The sequence below is a fragment of the Carassius gibelio genome, chromosome B22 (genome assembly GCF_023724105.1).
Source record: "Carassius gibelio isolate Cgi1373 ecotype wild population from Czech Republic chromosome B22, carGib1.2-hapl.c, whole genome shotgun sequence".
In the NCBI taxonomy this organism is placed as follows: Eukaryota; Metazoa; Chordata; class Actinopteri; order Cypriniformes; family Cyprinidae; genus Carassius; species Carassius gibelio.
Window position 1 is genome coordinate 8203566 of NC_068417.1, and position 22384 is coordinate 8225949.

Genomic DNA, 22384 nt, shown 5'->3' on the forward strand with positions numbered 1-22384 from the left:
TGTTTATTTGTCTTGGCCTTTTTTTTTTTTTTTGCTGATCCGAAAAATGATCACATCCATACGAGGAGGAGCATTTTTAATTAAAACGTATAATCATTCCCAGAGATATTTGGGCCGAGTCAAGTGTGTTCATAGATGTTTCCATGAGCCAATGCGGATAAAGCTATATTTAAATGTAAAAAGACACGATATTGTCTGACCTGACGTTTTATTTTTATCCATAAAAACACTACATCAAAAATTTTTAAGCAGTAAGAAAGATCCAAAGATCTGCATTTATCTGAAATAAAAACGTTTTGTGACACTATACATATATCATTAAAAAGCTTAGAATTTTGAGATGTTTTGAATGAATGATCAAAAGGATAAACAATGCAGATTTATTTTCATAGCCACCTTTACAGTGCCAATAATAGTGGAGGGCACTTTATACTAATATATTACTGTAACGGATTAAACCTTTATATTCATCCGGAAGAAGGAGGCGGGAACCGGCGGACAAACAAAACGAAACTTTAATAATCCAAAATAAACACAAAACAGCGCACCAGCCCCTCACGGATGAATAAAACCAAAACATCACAATAAGGCCCAGGCCTGGTCCTCTCTCGTCCTTCACTATCGTCACTCCAGTTTTATATACTTCCATCTCCTCTGTGGGACTCGAGACCAGCGGTGGGGCGCAGGTGTCGCGGATTTCCCAATCACTCTACCGGCCTCGCTCGTTCCCACATCTCTCGGCCCCGCCCCACTAGTGAAATGAGTTAGCTCATAATTTCACCTAGACTCAGCTGTGACTATAATACACACAAAGCATTTACAAGCAATGGGATTTGACAGTCATTTTAAATCACTAATCATAAGGTAAGATCAGAAATCTCCTGGGGTAAGTTCCACTTCATAAAGTGGACGAGGGAAGTTTATACGGATAAACCCTCAACACATAAGGCAGCTCCATAAATCACAATGCAACAAGTTTGTGACATCACCAGTTTAATTTACTCCCTCATCAATCTAATTTGTAAGAAAAAAAAATGTTAACTAATAAATCAACTCCATTGCAGATTCCAAGTGACCAAGGGCTTAGGACATTTCAATTCAGTCCACTGTAAGTTCTGAAGTGGAATGCTGCCATGGTGTCCTCATATTCCTGGCTTATTGAACTCTGTAAGATCTGATGTCATAAATCACTGCAGTGATCGTAGCCACGCCCACCAGAGCAGAGATGACCAATCGGATCACAGCTTCTGTAGAACCACAACATGCGAGAAAGTCTGTGGGAAGAAAATAGAAGAACACTGAGGCCTGTTTTCACCATAAATATAACTGTAAGAATATTAAAAGTCACATCCAAACTATACTGACAAAAAGGAATAATGATTTTGTTGGAAAACGACCTTTCAGAGTGATTTTTTTTTTTTTACAGCTGATGAAAGATAAAAACTATTCAGTCAATTAAAATCCTTTTGGCTTTAAAGATTTTAGCAGCAAATGAAACAACTGCAGTGTGCTTAGAAACTAACTAAGTTTAACTAAGCTATTTAATTATTGTTATAGTTTTATGTTCACTGGTATGGATACTGATATTGTTATTATTTGTTGTTGTGGACACCAATATTGTCAGCATTATAGTTATTGTCCATCTGTGTGGACACTAATACAGTTATCAATACAATTATCATTATGGTTATTGTCCGTCTGTGGGGACATAAATACAGTTATCAATACAGTTATCATTATTGTTATTGTCCTTCAGTGTGGACAGTAATACAGTTATCAATACAGTTATCATTATGGTTATTGTCCATCAGTGTGAAAACGAATATTTATTATGGTTTTTGTCCGTCAGTGTGGACACTAATACAGTTCCCTATCTGTCGGTCACTACGAGTTATGCCGAACAACATATGGGGTCTCACTTAGGAGGCCAATCATCTCTGAGTTTAAGAGAAAACGGCAATGAAAATTGGATTTAACATACCTGAGCCACTTTCCATGTCTACGGTTATATATAGTTAGGTATAAGTAAACCTATAGTATAGGTTTTATGCTGAGGAGCCGAGAACGTGTCCCGGCAACAGCGAATGGTTCAAGGTTGTGGCATGGGGACATAACGTCTCCGTTCCCTCTATCAGGGAACGAGGGTGGTGTACGTAACCCAGACATTCCCTATCTGTCAGTCACTACGAGTTATGTCGAATGACATATGATGTCCTATGGAAAACGCCACAACTTGAACACTGTCACAACCCTGTGGCGCTGCAATTGTCGACAAGCAACGGCGTCACAAAAGCTACGCTTAAGGTCGTAACGTTCCCAAAGTCCCAGTGCAAATTCACTGACCTTGGTACCGAAAGGGAACCAAAAGGGTGAATACATTGCTGCTGGAGAAGGCCATGCTGCTGTTCCGTCGACCAAAACGTTTTTGGAAGGGATTTCGACCTTCAGTAAAAGATTGCATCGAATCATTCCTATTTGTTCATTCAGCTTGACAGAACGATGGGGAAGCGAGCCTTAGGAAAAGGTCACTATGGAGACCACATCCCACCAGTCGGGAGGTGACATGGAGATATTGATATGGACTGAACCAGGGGGCAGTACTACATACTTAATGTGTCTTTGAGGCAGGTCCTACCTTGGAGTAGGGATGGAACATCTGCCAGAAGAGACTGACAGAGTGGGTCTGTCAAGGGATGACAGTTTACCAAGAGGGAAGCCTCACAGTGGAAAAATACACATATGAGATTACCCATTGGGAATCAAGCCATATGGACACCTAGCCCAGTACAGGGGCTGACAGAGACTCCGGGCATGCTAACACCACTACTGGGCCCGGCGACAGACTGCTCCACCAAGTCTGACCGCCGAGGGTGTTCGTCCAGGATATGCCAACCGGGGAACTCTACTGGAAGAAGAAAGGCGCTCGCATCCCCATGTTAGGGGGAATGGCGCAGCAAGCATGACACTGAGCAAGTCCCTCCAAAGCGATACCCCATATCTCATTATACATAACATTTCCGTTCCCTCCATCAGGGAACAATGGTTATGTACGTAACTGAGACTTTATCAGTACAGTTACTACTAATAAAGTTGTCAATACAGTTATCATTATGGTTATTGTCCGTCGGTGTGGACACTGATAAAGTTGTTAATACAGTTATTATAGTTATGGTTCATGGGTGTGGATGTTATTACAGTTATCATTAGGGCTCAAGCCTGGAGGGCGAGAGCCCCATTGTTTTCCTTAGGATTATTTTTATTTTTTTCTTTATTCTTCTAATTTTTTTCCAAGGTTTCGGGGGCTTTTGGGGTCCTTAACATGCTCAAAAACTCTTGAAAATTGGCACACACCTTGGAACCTGCGGCCATTAGGGCCGGGCAGAGTCTGATACAGGGGCGTGGCACAGGGGCTCTACAGCGCCCCCTGTAGTACTGAGGGCCATATATCATGCATACTTGCACCTATACATATGAAACTTGGTACATATATATATAACTCATCAAGCCAAACAACTTTCACACTGCATGTCATAAGCTCCGCCCAACAGGAAGTTGGCTATTTAGGGTTTTATGAAAAACACATGCTCTGGAATTTGATATACTCCTCTGAGGAACTCCACCCGTTCACCACAAAACTCGGTGAACACGATCTCAAGACATTGGGGATGCTAAATTGCGAAGAGATTTTTGATATCTCGAACGGTTTGCCCGTGGTGAGGCGTTGAAATTATGGCAAGAAATGAGAAACAGGAAATGATCAAACTTAATTGGTTTGTTCATTGTATGATACCGATCATATATATGTGACTATTAGGAGTCAAAGTTATAGCTCCACCAACTGGCAGCAGGAAGTGAATCATTTTCAAAATACTTTGAATTCAGCATCTTATTTTTACTTGATTTGCTTCAAACTTCATCAGAATAATGACAAAACAAGGCCGAAGAAAATCTGTTGTGGGAATCTTTTTACCAAATATTGTTGCCATGGCAACGTGTGAAACTTGAATGTTCTGTTCTGGTGATTTTTAGGCAGATAACAACCTCAGATTTACATGAAACTCGAAACAGATATCAGTATTAAAGATAGCTAGACCATGGCCAAAGCTTTTAAAAGGGCGTGGAAGAGGCACTCTATAGCGCCACCTTTTGTCAAAAGTGGGGGGATTAGTTTTAGCTACAGACACCAAACTTGGTACATAAATTGTACTTATCAAGACGGACAACTTTCTAATTCACAGTCATAAGCTACAACCAACAGGAAGTTGGCTATTTTGACTTGAATATGGATTTTTGAGAATATTATTTTGTGAATTAATGCATACTCCTCACAGGGGAAGTAAACTATACACACCAAACTTTGTCTACATGAAGAAAAAACATTGAGGAACTTAAATTGCGAATGAATTTTGGATAGCTTGAACGGTTTTGGCATGGTGATTTTTTGAAATAACAGTAAAAAGTGAAACATTAATCGTCTTGTATTTTTAAATTGCAGCTTCCAAACCTTTAAAAAACATTTTTAATTTAGAAAACCAGTGATTCTGAGGAAATATGCATAGTTTCATGACTTTACAGCATTTTATGATTAAAAGAAAATTAAAAAACTGTCAGACATCTGATCTCACTCTGTGTGAGGAATGTATAGCCCCTTTCACACTGCCATTCCGGCAAATACAGGGGGTAAGTGTTCCTGTAATTGTTCCCTGGTCGCTAGATTTGGCACTTTCACACTGCCAGTGATGACCCGGTATATGTGCGTGCTTTCACACACAACCCCTGAAGATCCCGTAACGACACGTGACATCAGCGCGTGACGTGTAATGTACGAGTCGACAACGCTAGGCACGTTATACTTTAACTGAAGCAAGCAAACGATCTCTGCGTCAGCGCGGAAAGTGAGGAACTAACTGATCTCTGCTTCATTACAGTTTGCACATATGCTTTCGTCGCGAATGTTGATCTTCCTTCAAAACAGGCGGTAAAAGAGTCGCGCGATAACGCGCGTCATCACTTCGATACCGAATTAGATCTGGCTTTTGTTCACACAGCGCTCGTTCCGGATCGATTACCGCAATGTTACTATGTCCCCGACCCGGGTTCGATTCGGTAATCAATTCCGGGACGTGGTTGCTTTCACACAGAAGGCGACCAGGCAATGTTACGGGAATATTGCGGGTCCGACGTGCAGTGTGAAAGGGGCTTATGTGTGCTGACTGTGTGTCTGTGTGTGTGTGTGTGAGTGGGGGAGGGGTGTGAGCTGAGTGGCAGACAGACAGACAGAGAGAGAGAGAGAGAGAGAGAGAGAGAGAGACTTAAACATCTCTTTAATCACCAGAAAAAAACTGGTGAATATTTTAAATTGTTATTTTTTTGTTGTTGTTGCTAATTGTGCTGTTTTCATTACAGCTTAAGAAATCTCTTAGGCCTTATCCTTTTCAGACAGTTTCAGGGATTAAAAAAAAAATCTAAAAATACTTGTGCTGCAAATTAGAATTTCAAACTCATTTGATACTGACCTCTGAAACCCTGTGACATGACATTTATTTCAATTTACATAATCTCATGGATGTAACAGTAAACCTGTTCAGCTCAGAGATGAAGACTAAGCTGTGATGCAAGCAGAACTATTTCACAAATGCTTATAGGTTAATGAAATCATAACAAAACACTTTTAAATTATTTAAGGATTTGGTAACACTTTAAAATAATGTCTCAATTGTTACTATTAGTAAATGCATTGGTAACACTTCATAATAGCTGCACTCCTTAGCTAAGCATTAGTAAATAGTCAGTTCATGCTTTATATAGACTTCTCCCAAAATTTATATTTTAGTAAGCATTTTATAAATACAGCTATAATTAAATTGTTCCAAACTTGGTACATAAATTGTTCTTATCAAGACGGACAACTTTCTAATTCACAGTCATAAGCTACAACCAACAGGAAGTCCGCTATTTTGATTTAAATATGGATTTTTGGGAAAATTATTTTGTGAATTAATGCATACACCAAACTTTGTCTACATGTTGCAAAAACATTGAGGAACTTAAATTGCGAATGGATTTTGGTTAGCTTGAACGGTTTTGTCGTGGTGATTTTTTGAAATGACAGTGAAAAGGGAATCATTAATTGGCTTGTATTTTTAAATTGCAGCTTCCAAACATTTCAAAGCATTTTTTCATACAGAGATCAAATCATTCTGAGGAAATTTGCATAGTTTCATGACTTTACAACACTGTATGGACAACAGAAAATTAAAAAACTGTCAGACTTCTTAACTGACATGATCTCACTCTGGCCACTCTGTCTGTGTGAGGGAAGGTAGGGGGAGAGGGAGAGGGAGGGGGAGTGTGAGGGGGTTGGTGACTGACTGAATTTTTGGTGACTGACAGTGTGTGTGAATTGTAGGGAGGGGAGGGGCTATCTGGCAGAGAGAGAGACAGAGAGAGAGAGAGACCTAATCATCTCTTTAATCATCGGGGGGAAAAATCAGTATTTTAAATGTTTATTGTTTTTGTTGTTGCCAATGGTGGTGTTTTTTTTCCCCTTTAATTACAGCCTAAGAAATATCTTAGGCCTTATCCTTTTCTGACAGTTTTAGGGATTTAAAAACATCCTAAGAATCCTTATTTGTACTGCAAATAATAATTTCAAACTCATTTGATACTGACCTACGACATCCTGTGACATGACATGACATTTATCTGAACTTAAGAGTTATGCATCTACATCCGTCTGCTTGGACTCTTGTTTGTAGGTGTTCTAAACTTGCTTACTCCTATTATCAATGGCAACGGCATAGGAAAGCCAGTACATTATATATATATATATATATATATATATATATATATATATATATATATATATATATATATATATATATATATTGCATTTGTTTATATTTCATTTTTGTAAATAACTTAATTTATAAATGATAAAAAGATCCTTAAAAAAGTATGAAAATACAATGATTGAACTTTATAGATGTGCTCAAGAACAAAACATTTATAGCTGTATTTATTAAATACTTAATAATGCCTATGAAAGGAGTGCTATTATGCTGTTTCACACTTTCAACTTTAGTTAGTCTGTAATGTTGTTGTTTCAGCATAAAAAAGTTCTGCAAAGATTCAAAGCTCAAAGTCCAATTCAATAGGAGAAATTTTATTTAACAAAAATCACATTTTAGAAAATAACAAAGAACAACTTGTTTGGACTACAACAAATATTTTCCAGAATTTGTGATATCACAAATACGGACGAATGGGATGTAAATTGGTTGAGCTGCACTAGAGAAGGCAACGAGTGTGATATATACGTAGTTGACAATGAAGACTGGAAAAGAAAAAAAACTCCTTATATTCAGGTGTGAAGAATTATTAGGCATTTTTCCATTACTGATAAAATGAGCCAAAAAATGAGCTGAAAATCCAAAATTATTAGATCCCCATGAGAAATATTTAAAATAAGTACAGTACAGTAATTGCAGAGTTAAGACATGACCACTGGACAGCAAAATGCTTACTGGGTCACAGGGGTCAGAAAAAAAACAAGTGGAGAAGAACAGAAACACATTAACTGGAAAATAATTAATAATTAAAGTGAAGAATTAGATATAAAACTATCAGGGAGCATTTAGTCTACAGTACCACAATTTTTCAGAGCTGCAACTTTCCTGGAGTCTCCAGAATTACAAGGTGTCAGGTTCTGAGAGACTTAAAAGATCCCAAAAATGACTTAATTAGAATAGCATGAAGTATTGTGAAATACTATATATTGAGACTTTATATATAGGCTTTATGAACAGATGGGTTCTGAGTGACTCTTTTACGACACTTTGAGGAATATATCTTCCAGAATCTGGCATTAGATTTAGGAGCTTATTTTTTATTCCATCTCCTATCCTGAAAGGTCTGTCTTGCAGAATTGACTAAAAATTAATCTTCACATTAATTCTTAATTCTTTTGCAATTCTTTTTGTCATTTCTTCACTGTTTTTTTTTTCTTCTGCCCCCGTGACCCAGTCACCATTTTTTGTCCAATGGTCAAGTCTTAACCTAATTATTGTTAATTATCTTAAAATAATTATTGTTCATGTTAACATAGTTAATGTTTATGAATGAAATATTATTGTAAAGTGTTATTAAAGTTATATATATGGTTCTGTGAATGTGATTTCAAAGTCTAGATGATTCGGATTAACCCTTTAACTGCCGTATCCCTTAAAATCTGACTGCCAGAAGGCTATTGTGAATGCATGTGCCCGCTGAGCACAATTTACCTGATGCCACAGTGGTGGCGTTGCACTGATGGCTTGAGCCCGCCATCGCTGCTTGCAGCTATATTTGTAATTATTGTCTATCAGTGAGGACATTAATACAGTCATCAATTCAGTTATTGTTTTTGTCAGTTGTCGGTGATCGATTAATTGTTGTTAAGAGATGCAATCGATTAAAGCTATTGATAGTCGGTTAACAAATTTAATGTTGGGCTGAGTGCGTCTAATGCTCAAAACGTGCAAACGGTTGTGATTGAAGTTGACCATATATAAATGCATCATCATATGTTCATATTGTACAAATTACGCTTTTAATGTGATTTAAACTTAAAAAGTACTTTAAAATAGAAACAACACAAAGTTCTTAAACATGGAAACAATATAAATGTAGCAAATACAGTACAGAACAAAAGTTTGGAAACATTACTATTTTTTTATGTTTTTGAAAGATGTTTCTTGTGCTCATCAAGCCTGCATTTATTTGATCAAAAATACAGAAAAAATTTAATATTGTGATATTATTACAATTTAAAATAATTGTTTTTACATTTATTATACTTTAAATTATCATTTATTTCTGTGATGCAAAGCTTAATTTTTAGGATCATTATCACATAATCCTTTAGAAATTTCTAATTTGATGATTCATTATCAAAGTCGGAAACAGTTCTGCTGCTTAATATTTTTTTCAGAACATGTGATACTTTTTTAGGATACTTTGATTAATAAAAAAAAAAAAAAAAAAAAGAAGCTTTGTTTTTAAAATATAAATATTTTGTAATAACAATATACACTTCTGATCAGTAATTTGTGGTCAGTATTTTTTTTTTCTTTCTTTCTTTTAAATAAAATCAATACTTTTATTCAGCAAGGATGTTTTAAATTGATAAAAAGTGATAATAAAGAAAATATATTATTAGAATATATATTATTAGAATTTTTTTTATTATATTGAATAAATGCAGTTCTTTTTAACCTTTTCTTCTTCCTTCTTTCTTTAATGATGCTGAAAATTCAGCGTTGCATCACAGGAATAAATTGTGTTTTTAGAGTATATTCAAATAGAAAACTATTATTTTAAGTTGTAATAATATTTCACAATATTACTGTTTTTTCAGTATTTTTGATCAAATAAATACAGGCTTAATGAGCAGAAGAAACTTCTTTCAAAAACATTAAAAATAGTAATGTTTCCAAACTTTTGGTCTGTACTGTATGTAATTTCACCAGATAATTATTTAATATTGAGCAGGACAAAGTGACAGGACATTCCTACAACTTGTTAATTCGTTCCAACAACTTATTAATTTGTATCAACTGTTCATGTTTCATTTAAGTGAATTGAGGGAATAAATTAATAATTCTAACAAATTCTTAATTCATGAAAAAATGGGATGCTTATAAAAGCATAAGTAATAGGTCTAAAATAAAATAAAAATGTTTTCCTCCTTCTATTTGTTTGCTTTATTTTATAAATCTTCTGTTTTTATTGATAGTGTGCACAAATAAAAGTAAAAACTCTTGCGGATTACATCTTACTCATCATTACATCTTACTTAAATATCTTAAATTTTTATGTCTCAGCTGTTCAATATTCTAGCAATTAAAACTTAAATCAAAGTCTGTTTATTATCAAAATAAAATACAGTCAAACAAACATATTAAAGGTTACACTTCTCAGTTTAAATAGACTGTAGTATTACGATCATCTCTGCTGTTATGCCAAGGACATTTTTGGTCATGTGAAGAGTATGATCTTTTCTGTCTATATGCGAATGTGTGTAAAGGTCAAGCCTAGTAGTTAAAATTATAAATAATAGTTTAACATGCAAATGCATTGTCAGTATGGAAACATTTGGATTTGTGGCAAATGAGACGAGAGCAATAACCTCCAAAATATATCCAGCCAAACCTGTGCTCGCTCCGTCCTTGTAGGCCACCACGATCTAGTTTGTGTGATTAATTTAATTTGAGTGAGAAACACATTTTGGGGAGGGGGTTTGGCGTGGTTCAGTGGGTTTTGCACATCCTGTCATACCAGTGACCACTACGATAGATGCATTTTGCAGCATTAGGGTTCAAGATTAATCGATTAATTGATCATGGAAATGATCGAAAATTTACATCCCTAGTGTGGACACTAATACAATTATTGTTATAGTTATTTTCCATCAGTGTGAATAATACAGTTGTTATAGTTATTGTTTGTTGATGTGGACGCTTATTTAATTAGTGTTTTAGTTACTGTCCATTGGTGTAGACACTTATACATATTTCATTATAGAAATCATCCTTTGGCACTGCTGTTAATGTAGTTATTTTTATAGTTTTTGCCCTTTTGCATTGACACTAATACAGTTATCGTTTTAGTTATTCTTAGTTGTGGATGCTAATAGATTTGGGTGTAAGATTATTGATACCATTTTGACTGGATCAGATAAAAGATCACAGCAATGCCATTCACTGGACCAGAAAGAAGATCGAAGCAAGGAACTTTTACGAGAATCAACACCTAGATTATGTCTTACAAGCTTAGACCAACGCACCCAACTGAGAGATAAACAAACGGCCCACACTAAATGCATAACCCTCCACCTTCACTCCCTTTACCCACCCCCCCACTCCCCTAATTTACTATCCAAACACAGGACACTAAAGAAGTCACTGAATTACCTTTCTTAATCAGAGTATATAACAATGCAACAATTCGTGTGTCATGTTGTTTTAAAAAAGGTCTCTGTGTGTCTGGTAAAGAGGTCTCATTCTCTTAACAATAGAACAGGTAACCATAAATCATAAACCATAAATATTCAGTGTTTGGAATAACAGCGTTTAAAAGAACGGCGTTAGGTAACGACGTTATTTTTTCAGTAACGGGGTAATCTAACTGATTACTTTTCCCGTCGTTACAACGCCGTTAACGTTACTGAACGTTAAATGCGGTGCGTTACTATGCCTTGATTTAATAAACTATGCAATCCGAACGCACCCCTGGCTCACACAGCGAGTAAGCAGGTGGGTTAATAACGAGATAAGCGATTATGATTGGCTAAGGCAGAGTCATGTGTTTCATGGTAGCCAATCAGAGCCAGTGTTTTTACACACATGCCGGCACATGCACCAGCGGCGCCAAACACACACACACACGCATCAGCTACACAGAGATTCGCAGGGGCAGCAGAAATGGCGAGTCAAGGGCAATCAGATGAAAAGTTGCTATTTTCAAGGTGGAGATATAAGCACTACTTCAAATTCATTGTGGTCAAAGGCAAGAATGTGCATGTAATGTGAACATGAAATGTGTGACACGCATCTATAAAGCTAGTGGCCAAAAACACTTTTTTTTTTACAAAGATAATACTTGAAGTGCAGGATAAAACTCTTGCTGTCTGTTGACGTGCAATAAATATCGAAAGTTATGTACGAACACCTGTCTATTATACTCATTTCAACTGACTCGTTAAAACTGGTCAAAAAATACAAATTCTTTGACATATAGCAACTTTTTTTTTTTTTTACTTTCTCTGGTAATGAGTTACTTTTATTATAGAGTAATTCAGTTAATAACTCTTAGTTAGTTACTTTTTGGAACAAGTAGTGAGTAACTATAACTAATTACTTTTTTAAAGTAAAGTTCCCAACAGTGTAAATATTGTAAACAGACTACTCCCAGGTTTTTCACACAAATTACCCCCTGTATGTAAATACAGCCTCCCCTAGAAACCACAGTATTTTTGATTATCTGATTATCAGATAACATTTATACATTCTTTCACTTCAATATTATTGAATGTTTTTATGATTGATAAGTGTTTTTTATATTTTTTGAATTGAATTATTACTTTGATTACCAGATTAATAAATTGTTATTGTTGAATTTATTCTGGTTGTTATGAAATTATTAGTTCTAGTAGATTAAACTGTATCCTTGTTACCGCATTTCTGCATCAGGTTAGTAACAGACATTTGGTTGAAATGGAGCATAGGGCACACCAATTATATTTTTAGAGATCTGGCTAACTTTTGGCATTAGTTCAAGTGTACTTAAGACTGTAAGGGCTAAAAGGGAATTTCCGTTTAGGTCAACTGGATGTTGTTCGACCAACCTAAATAGGGTGAGCTTAACCTCTGTTTATTGTAATATTATTCTAGTCAAGTATACATGTGAAATCATGGCATGGCCATACCAAAACTACTATTAGGGAAAGCAATATTGGTCGGCTTATGTCTATAGCAGTGGTCGTGACCTCTGACTAATAATAATACTACTTTATTCAAGTGTGTACGAATCTAAGGGGACTAAACAAAAATACTATTAGAATGAGCAAGCATAGGTGCGGCCATCTAAAGTATTAGCTAGTAATTACCTACGGTATGTCTAATAATCAAAGCTGGTGAGTATGTAATCGTCGGGTACGCTAACGGCCGATGCGATACCCCTGAAAGACTTGAGCATCCAAATTAAAAAATAAATAAATAAACAGATAAATCAAAATCTTTCAAACATTTATCTAAATTTAAAAACATTCGTGAATATCACTAAAGGCCTTATTAATTTTTTGGAGTCAGATGAATTGAAATACCTATAAGGAAATGTATTTATTTTAATGAGGTTGTGATGAATAACAGGAAAGACAGCAACGCGCAAGGATCCTTCTGCCGGATCATTGGCTACCGTCATTGGACCAGTGGGCGGACCTTACAATGGGTAAAGTAAGAACATTTCTGGTTTTGTTTCCAGTTCCAGTTTTGCTAAACGATTCCTGGTTTCTATACCATTTAAATTAACTTTTTTTTTTTCACTATTTTACCTTCATTGCATGTAGTGTTGCTGTAAGGCAGACTGGGTGACCAAATAGTCCCTTAAAGAGGCAGGGTGGCATTTCTGTTATTTGGTTTGTGACATACTTTACAGAAACACTGGAGCAAGGCTGCTCACAGCGCTTCGTCATGAGTTCCTCATGTGTTGCACAGGTTCTGGTGCCCAACCCTAGACGCTAATATAATTATAGTTATTGTCTGTTGTTGTGGATGCTAATATAGTTATCGTTATAATTACTGGCATCTGTTGTGGATGCCAATATAGTTATAATTATTGTCTGCTTGAGAGGACATTAATATAAATAGAAAGTCCACTAACGTAACATTTGTCGTACCTGAACATGGTTGACAGAGCTTGCTGATGTCCAGATGTATGGTCTGGTTTCTGATGGGATTGTTGATCACACAGCTGTAGCTGTTTTTATCCTGATATTCCACCTCCAGAGGTAGAGAGAGACTGATGCTGAGATCAGACACACTGATGCTGGACAATAAACTGTTTCCTTTGTACCAGGAGAGAGTCACATGACTCACATTCACCACTGAACACACCAATGAACAGTTTGGAGATGATGAAGAAGAACATTGTGAGGAGTCTCTGCTGATGACAGGAACTGGCAGGTAAGCAACATTTTTTCCCGAAGTATCTGTATAAACAGACATTTCAGATTTATTCAAAACTGTTAAACTAAACTAAAATACAAAATTAATCTGTAACCCACCAATGACAGTAACATTGAATCTCTTATATGATGTTCTTCCAAGGTTGATGACTGTTAGATCATAAAGTCCACAATTTTCAGTTCTGATGTTTCTGATGGTCAGAGAACCAGTCTTTTCTTCCAGTATGAAATGTTCTTTACTATCAAACATATAGACAACCTGCTTATGGATTTCAGCAATTAGATTGTCTTTTGATCCAAATGTCCACAGTATCAGGTCATCTCTCTGTACTTCAGTAACATCGGTGTGTAAAGTGAGAGAATCTCCCCTCATCACTGGTATGGATTGGATTTCATCAGTTTCGGCAGCACCAAACACACCTGAAAATCATTTTGAGCACATTCTCAAGTACATATGATAAAGATTATGCACTTTTAACACTTAACAATACACTGTAATAAAATGTGTGAAGAACCGTTCACACCAAGAACGATAAGTGTTCACACCTATGCACTTTCCACCGCTTTAAATGCTTGAGCTCTTAAGCAGGTTGGATTCTGACAGCTCTCATTGTTTGTAAAAAATGTATCAGCTGAAAAAAAAAGGTCTGAAAGTAATTCAAAAAGTTTAGGCATTAACTGCTATTCTTTTAAATTTAGAATGATTTTAGGTTTTAAAGGTTAAACGATTTTAAAGCCATCGCCCTTGGTGTGAACAGGCCTTAAAACTAATTGTTAACTCTGTGTTTCATTTAATACAAAAGCATCTGATAAGACATCCAATTAACTATATTTTTTCAGTGACTCACCTGAAAAGATGAAGAAGATAAGCGTAAACAGAACGAAGAAAATCATCCTGACCGTTTTGCAGCCTGTTTATCTCAAGAAGTGCCTTTGCGGATGTAAGTAAGTACACCTCACCCACACACTGTGCTTCAAACATACAGCGTACCAAGAAGATTAAACCACAGGCATAAGTTTATAGGTCCCCGGTTTACTGACCTCATTAACAATTCAGACTTAGCATTTTAGCGCATTTGTATCTATTCAGTGGTGCGTTTCCTAAAGCATTGTAAGCTAACCATGGTTGTTAGTTCCAACTCTATTGATAACGAAAGAACTTGCGACCAAAGTTGCTTTTGGAAAATGCACCCCTGGCCAGTGTAAACTGCAGAAGGTTTTCTGAGGTTTACACTGGCCAGGGGTGCATTTTGGCTACAACACCACCACTAATCCAGCAAGATTAATCCAGAGAGACAATGATGGAAGAAACAATAACTTGTTAAAGTTTGGTTTCCTAATCACTAATGCATGAGCTCATGAGCACTCTTTAAACAATTAGAAATCTCTTTAGTCGATTCAGTAAATGTTCAGATTCAAAGGAGTCATTTGTTCGTGAATCAAACAAAATGACTCAGCAGGACATAAAAAGCAGCGAGATTTAATTTAAACCAGCATGACATTCTAACCTGTAAAACCTAGAACTTACCTCGTTGGATGAGTGATTTTTTTTCTTTTCTTTTTTTTCTACATTTTACTTACATCACCACGGACAGCGAGGGATATATGTAGAGCATAGTTACGCCTTTATTGGTCCCAAGCGTGCGTCTGTGATGGTGTCCACCTCCAGTCTGCAGGCGGCGAGTGCAAAAGCAGCGATAAACTCCATCAGGAATGTCCAGCCTGCGATAAACACCCACACAACCACACTCAAACCAACTACGGCTTTTGTTGCTCAATAATCTTTGTACAACTATATTCAGTATATGCATTTTAAATGCACACTACTTAGAGTATGTATTTTTAATCTGCATTTCTTTCTTATAATAAATTATTAATATATGCGTGTGAAATGAATGGTTTTAAATGTAATTTAGGTATTTTAACTTGGGCCTAAATCTACAATGTTTAAAGTGATTGTTCGCTTTGGCTCCCTCTGTTGGGCGAGGTTGAATCTCATTGTTCATACTGATCTATTGTTTCAGTCATTTTTGTACAAGCTTGTCTTTTGTGATTGTAACAGGTGTTAATACAAACATAGCAAGAACAGAACAGATATTCAAAAATCTGAAGATCTGAAATGCAATGCAAACCAGTTTGGTGGGACAGATGCGCCCCAGCAGGAACATGAGGAGGTCTTGCACACATGGACTTCAGGCCTCGTTGGCGCAGTAGGCAGCGCGTCAGTCTCATAATCTGAAGGTCGTGAGTTCGAGCCTCACACGGGGCAAAATGTTTTGGTTTTTGCTGGAGATTTTCAAATCATTGATGCTGTTAAATCTGTGGAAGGATAGTTTACACACTTTTTACTCTTTGCAGTAAGTATTGTTTTATATAGTCTTTTAGAAGTGCTGCCACCTGGTGGGTGTTTTGCAAATGTCATCATCATTAACTGCAACCATTAAAAATATTTTACTTAAAATTAGTGTTAACTGAAATTATATTATACTTAAAATCACTGAATGCATAAAGACGTGCTGCATGGGGTATGAAATCTCGGTGCTCTCTGGTTGTATGGGATAGTATAGATTTAAGGACAAGAACTCCAAGCAACTCGAATTGTATAGTGAAAATTTAAAAAGCCTTTATTGCATCACTGGCTTTATACGTTAAAACTCTTTTGGTGAGAGGATGTATTACATTTATTTTATTTTAGCTAGCAGAATTTTTTCATTTTTTATTCAAGTACTAGAATAGCTAAAAATAAAATAATATATATAACTTTACATATTTGAAAAGGGCAAAAACCAATAATATTGACAAAAAAAACTATTATTAAACTTTTATCTAAAATTGAAATCAAACTTAATCTAATTTAAAATATTTAAATTATAAAATTTCTTTGTGAAATATTTAATATTTTAAACATATTTAATTTATTTAAAACATTAAAATAAAATCTAACCCTGAAAAAAATCTTTAGGTATAGCATTATACCAGTTGGTGGGTGAATATATTATAATAATTACTGACAAGTTAGTTACACTTGTGTCATTTATAAACAATCGATGACAACATGCGACACTGTTAACTAACTATAAACAGCACTTCGACATCAATTACTAATCTTGTTCATTTCAAGATTTACTAATATATTTTTAAATACCCAAGTTCTATTTTAACATTAGCAAATGAAACATGAACAAAAATAAAATAATTGTTTTTGTTTTTCAAGATTAACAAAGACTCCATTAACTAACGCAACAAAAATAGAGACCGGTTTGTCAACTACATTTTTAAACACTCTACTAATGAGATGTTTGGTCTTATTTTAAGATAAAACAAGTATGTTATTCACAGGCGATCTTTATATCTTACATCAGGAGTCTATAAATGAGTTTTCCTGTGAACACAAAGGGAGAAAAAAAGCATTTTCTCCCCGTCGGGGAATCGAACCCCGGTCTCCCGCGTGACAGGCGGGGATACTTACCACTATACTAACGAGGAGTGAGGGCACACACATTGTTGTATCTATTTCCTGCTACGCCAGACTCACTGAGTGTCTTCTGATGTTAAAAACAAGAGGAAAAACTGGTTTTGTAGCATTGCAGTAACAACAAATCACTGTTTAACTCATATCTTACCTTCATGTTGTATTGCGATGATTATATCATGGTCTCCAGATGAGTTTCTTATGTTGTATCGCTCAATTACACACAGTCTAAAATCAACACCCAAACAGAGCAGTTAGCACAATAATGAACTGAAATAATGCTTTGTTGACCGTCAAACTCATTTAAGATCTGTAAATGTAAAGAGACCTTAATAGAAACACCTTACAGTGACATGTGTTTGGTGAATGAACGAACATTGATGGTGATTCTATCTTAAAGGGATCCCCGAGTATTAAGACTTGTTTAGCTTAAAACATAAATGATGTCCTTACTAAAAATATGTAGTGGAAAACCTATTAAAGATTTGTTTATGTTTAAAAAGTAATAGATTTATACATATTTTGGACTATGGGGGCGCCATTATTCTGATGACGTCAAATGGTTGCACTCCGTGAGCTGCTGCTGAATGTTTGTGGTCTATCACATTTTGTAAATCTTTTAAGCTGTAAAAAATCTTTTGTCGTGTACCCAGCTTTATGTTGCTTCTCTTGTAGCCCTCCGACTGAAAATTACAACCCAAAGCCACACAATGTGGTATCATATCAGTACTTTATGAGTTCTTTCACGGTCAAAAGTGCCAGAAGCTCACTGAGTGCAACCATTTAACATTATCGACGCAGAATGTACTGAGCACATAAAATAATGCCCCCCCCCCCATAGTGTAAAAAACTAATTAGATTTTTTAAAAATAACTTAAATCTTTTGTGGGTTTTCTATTACACATTTTAATACGAGACATCATTTACGTTATATTAAGCTAAACATGTTTTGATACCCGGGGATCCCTTTAAAAAGTTAGGTTTGCTTCCTGTTGGTAGATCACTTCACAACAAAAGTATTGGTGCTTCAGTGTGTAAAATATGTTGAAAAGAAGTTGTTGCATTGGCCGGGAATCGAACCCGGGCCTCCCGCGTGGCAGGCGAGAATTCTACCACTGAACCACCAATGCTCACATGACTGCGTTTCCCGCTCAGGAATTTTTGTGATGTCACAACCATCAGTATCCTCTTTAAAACATTGAAAATAGACTAATAAACTAAATAGTCATCCATTCAAAAGGCGTACTAACCCTAAAAATACTCACTTTTAACAGACCCCTCGACGTCACAACGAGCCGCTTCCTCTTTGAACAGAGAAAGAAAAACATAAACAAAGGTGAACATCAAACATATAAAGCACAACTGAAACAGTATTAAATATCTACTGACTTAAACTCTGTAGTCCCAGAACTACAAACAGCTATCAAAACTGTAAAAGTGAACTTATGTTTGGAGAAAAATAAAAAAACATTTTTGGACTGAGGGTTTAATATTTAATCAACCACTAGGTGGCGCACCACGTCTAACATTTAACATTATATGCCACACTTCTAATGATTATCATACTACCAATTACATTTGGTTTCAAATTATATATATATATACTTCATATGAGTAGTTTTCACACACCAGGGTTCCCACTCTTTCATGAACCCCAGATTCATGGACTGTTAAGGACTTTTTTTTCATAAAAAGATATAATATCTTAAGCATGAGCACCAGTGGTGTCAAAAGTACTGGCATTCATTACTCAAGTAGAAGTATAGATACTAGAGTTTAAAAAGACTTTTGTAGAAGTTGAAGTATCAACTCAAGCTTTTTACTCAAGTAAAAGTGTAAAAGTACTGGTTTAAAAAACTACTTAAAGTATAAAAGTAAAAGTAATGTAAGTAAAGTAATGTAAAGAAAATGCCATTAAGAACAAAAGCTTAGGCCGCACCACAGGGGCCTATTGTACACCACCCCACCTCCTCCTCAAAAAAAAAATTCTAAAGGCCATAGGCCATAATGACTATAATGTTATATTAAAATGTTCATGTTGAAAAATTTGGGATGCACTAGGCTTCCTGTTTCAGCCGCATATATGAAAATACAAAAATGGTGTGCACATCCCAAACATCCAATTAGGACACAGGTGCAAGACAACTAAATGATATAGACAAATAAAGAAGTGAAGTCTGAACACTGAAAACTACTGCTCCAGAGGAATTTAATCAAGCAACGTTTCGACCTTCAGGTCTTCATCAGCCGCATATATGCCCATTTAAAATGAACGCACTTTAGTACAATCCAAATACATTAAAGGACTAGAGATATGATGACTAGTTGCCAATAAGTATTGTTATAGTGCAAAAAGTCAAACTTCAGAGGCTTGGCATCAATAACTTTTAATGGAATGTACATCCATGATTAGCTGCAGGAATCTGTGAGGGCAATGGACAAGAACATTGGTGCAGGCTTAGTAACAATTACACTTGTATGGCTGTCTATTTACAATAAACATTATAGTGCTGTCAAAATGAATGATTAATCCAAGTGATTAATCAAAAACTAAAACTGAAAAATAAGTCATAATCCTGATACTTTCTTGATTGATAGCTTATTTGCTACATACGTCTGCTATGTCCAGTGTTCGGGGGGTAACGAGTTACAAAGTTGGTATAGCCTACTTATCACAACATTGTCAATCGCATCGTCAATCAAAAACGCTTATTTATTCAAACGTCTCGCTACCGAACTACCTACAGTAGCTTAATTTGTGGAGGACGAAGAAAAAGCACTAATTTGGTAAATGAGCCAGTGAGAAATAATAACTTTTAAGTAGGGTCCAGTGCCTTTTCGATACTTTTAAAACGGTACCGGCTCCTAAACGGTGCCTGAACCGACACTTTAAAAAAAAGAACCACAAAAAAAAACTATGGATAACTTTAAAGAACATTACAAATATTTAAATTAAATCCATAGCTTTTCAGCTTGGATGCTCTCATTTCCCAAGTTGTGCTTTCCTTAATCTAAGGCTAATAAATGTATTTCACAATCTGGGTCATTATTTAATACAAAAGCACACATAATGTTTCTACTGTATCTCTGTCACTCGCTCTGATATTTAGTTAAGATGAGTGGTCATTCTTTATAAAGTAGCAACAATGTCGTTTTTAAAATACAGTACTGTGCAAAAGTCTTATGGAAAAATTTGTATTTTCTCCCCAAAAAGGGTTTTAAGCCAGTTATTTATTTCTTTTGCTGTAGTATGTCTGTAGGAAATATCAGTTGGTCATTAATTTTAATAATAATCTAGTGCGACTTTGAATGCACAAGCAGTCTGACAACGGGAAAATTAATGTTTGGAAATGTAAACTGATATTTTATACTGACATACTACAGCAAAATATATAAATAACTGTCCGAACACCATTCTTTTAAGTGAAAATACTAACGTGTCTAAGACTTTTGCACAGTAGTGTATGTATAAAGTACGTATGATTAAATTAAGTATATTTAAGTAAGTGTAATTAAAGTATGTGTTCGTTCATATGTGTTAAGGGCTAGATTTTCGCTGGAGGAAACGGCTGTGGTGTGATGAGCGAAAACTTTACAGATGAGAAACCGACTGCTACCTCGTGACCTTTTGTAAACTGTATTTATGACAAAGAACTGCACAGATATGGATATTCTAACAATCTATCGATAAACACATACCTTGTGTCCTCTGTTTGTTTAAGTGCGCATGTGCTGCTCCGTTCGCGGCCTGGGCCTCTGCGGATTGAAGAGCGCGCTCAAAGACGGGAGGAGACCGGTCTGACGCTGGTTTCATGTGAAATTAAAGCGGACTGACTCTGAGGCGATCGGATACCGGTTCCATACCCAACCCTACTTTTAAGAAATATATTTTTTGATAAACGAACCCAAAACTGGCTATGTCCTTGCTGGACTGTGATGTGATTTGTGTCATGTGCAGGTGCGATGGATCGCGTACAGACCAATAGGGTGTCGAAATGGTATATGTTTATACTTCTCATCCAACCACAATCAAATTCACTCCATCCGGATGGCGCGATTTATCTGGATAGGTTTTTTTTTTTTTTTTTGAATGAAAACAAGCCGAAATGAAATAGCAGTAACGAAGCTATTTTTAAAATGTAAGGAGTAGAAAGTACAGATACTTGCCTGAAAATGTAAGGAGTAGAAGTAAAAAGTCGGCTGAAAAATAATTACTCAAGTAAAGTATAGATACACCAAATTTCTACTTAAGTACAGTAACGAAGTATTTGTACTTCGTTACTTGACACCTCTGATGAGCACAGAGAGAGTTGTGAGTGCACAGGACACAGGTTGAGAGAGAGGAGACAAGTTTCAATGAAAAGCGTGTATCTCTGAGCCTTATACAGTCTATGATCTGAGCACGCGCATCTGGTTTTGTTAACAGAGCAAAGAAAATCTGTGCGAACGGATAGATTTGCGCTCGCGCATTATTGTAATGTGCTTTTGCAGTACAATAATGCGCTCTAGTTGCTGTTTCTGAACCGCGCACACATAACTTAATGTATACGAACTGCAGACAGAGAACGTGTGAACCTTGGGCAATAAATATATTGATCAAAACATATAACAACTGAGGCACCGCTACAGTGAGCTCTATGACCAATGCATGGCAAAAAATAAAAATCCTTGGACATGGGTTTTATTTTTGTATTATTATTATAATTTTTTGCCATATGTCTAGATATTTTGTTTGACATCTTTACATAAAATTTATTAAAAAAGGGTCCCTTCTAATACGATGTCACACGTGACTCAAGTGATTTACAGGGGAGTTTTTTTTTACCTTTGAAATGATTTATACTACAGATGGGGCACAGAAGAACACAAAAGTGGACTGTAAGTTCCTTTTTTGATGTTTAATGGTGGGATGAGTGTAAATAAATTCACACATTAATATGGAGGTTAAAGGGTTAGTTCGCCCAAAAATGAAAATTATGTCATTAATAACTCACCCTTATGCTGTTCCAAACATGTAAGACCTCCTTTTATCTTCAGAACACAGTTTAAGATATTTTAGATTTAGTCCAAGAGCTCTCAGTCCCTCCATTGAAGCTGTGTGTACGGTCTACTGTCCATGTCCAGAAAGGTAAGAAAAACATAATCAGAGTAGTCCATGCGACATCAGTGGGCCCGTTGGAATTTTTTGA

The 22384-nt window shown here is 35.9% G+C and overlaps 1 protein-coding gene, 2 long non-coding RNA genes and 3 other non-coding genes across 7 annotated transcripts in view; 2 read left to right on the forward strand and 4 right to left on the reverse strand.

Annotated features, from left to right (window-relative positions):
- Nucleotides 1-11000: 11000 nt before the first annotated feature.
- LOC127987830 (uncharacterized) lies at nucleotides 11001-14907 on the reverse strand. The gene is made up of 3 exons (XM_052590179.1): nucleotides 14572-14907; nucleotides 13823-14143; nucleotides 11001-13747 (listed from the first exon to the last, which is right to left on the reverse strand). The coding sequence occupies exons 1-3, from the start codon at nucleotides 14615-14617 to the stop codon at nucleotides 13335-13337; spliced, it is 780 nt and encodes a 259-aa protein (XP_052446139.1). The 5' UTR covers nucleotides 14618-14907; the 3' UTR covers nucleotides 11001-13334.
- Nucleotides 13548-15460, forward strand: LOC127987832 (uncharacterized). 2 transcript variants are annotated; one of them, XR_008161450.1, is made up of 4 exons: nucleotides 13758-13945; nucleotides 14034-14171; nucleotides 14564-14668; nucleotides 15319-15460. It is a non-coding gene; the product is annotated as an uncharacterized LOC127987832 (long non-coding RNA). The 2 variants fall into 2 exon arrangements; XR_008161451.1 differs by lacking the exons at nucleotides 13758-13945; nucleotides 14034-14171 and adding an exon at nucleotides 13548-13721.
- LOC127987831 (uncharacterized) overlaps nucleotides 15317-22384 on the reverse strand; it is a 28455-nt gene continuing 21387 nt past the window's right edge. The window contains exons 5-6 of the long non-coding RNA XR_008161449.1: nucleotides 15856-16042; nucleotides 15317-15445 (exon numbers count right to left, since the gene is read on the reverse strand). This is a non-coding gene — a long non-coding RNA (uncharacterized LOC127987831). The remainder of the gene's footprint in view (nucleotides 15446-15855; nucleotides 16043-22384) is intronic.
- On the forward strand, nucleotides 15920-15992 carry trnam-cau (transfer RNA methionine (anticodon CAU)). Its single transcript has one exon. It is a non-coding gene; the product is annotated as a tRNA-Met (tRNA).
- trnad-guc (transfer RNA aspartic acid (anticodon GUC)) lies at nucleotides 17138-17209 on the reverse strand. The gene has a single exon. It is a non-coding gene; the product is annotated as a tRNA-Asp (tRNA).
- Nucleotides 18255-18325, reverse strand: trnag-gcc (transfer RNA glycine (anticodon GCC)). The gene has a single exon. It is a non-coding gene; the product is annotated as a tRNA-Gly (tRNA).

Coding starts and splice junctions, on each gene's coding strand:
- LOC127987830 (XM_052590179.1), bottom strand. CDS start 14,617: ATGATTTTCTTCGTTCTGTTTACGCTTATCTTCTTCATCTTTTCAG. Junction 14,144..14,571: donor TATCTTCTTCATCTTTTCAG/GTGAGTCACTGA, acceptor AATGATTTTCAG/GTGTGTTTGGTGCTGCCGAA. Junction 13,748..13,822: donor ATTCAATGTTACTGTCATTG/GTGGGTTACAGA, acceptor CTGTTTATACAG/ATACTTCGGGAAAAAATGTT.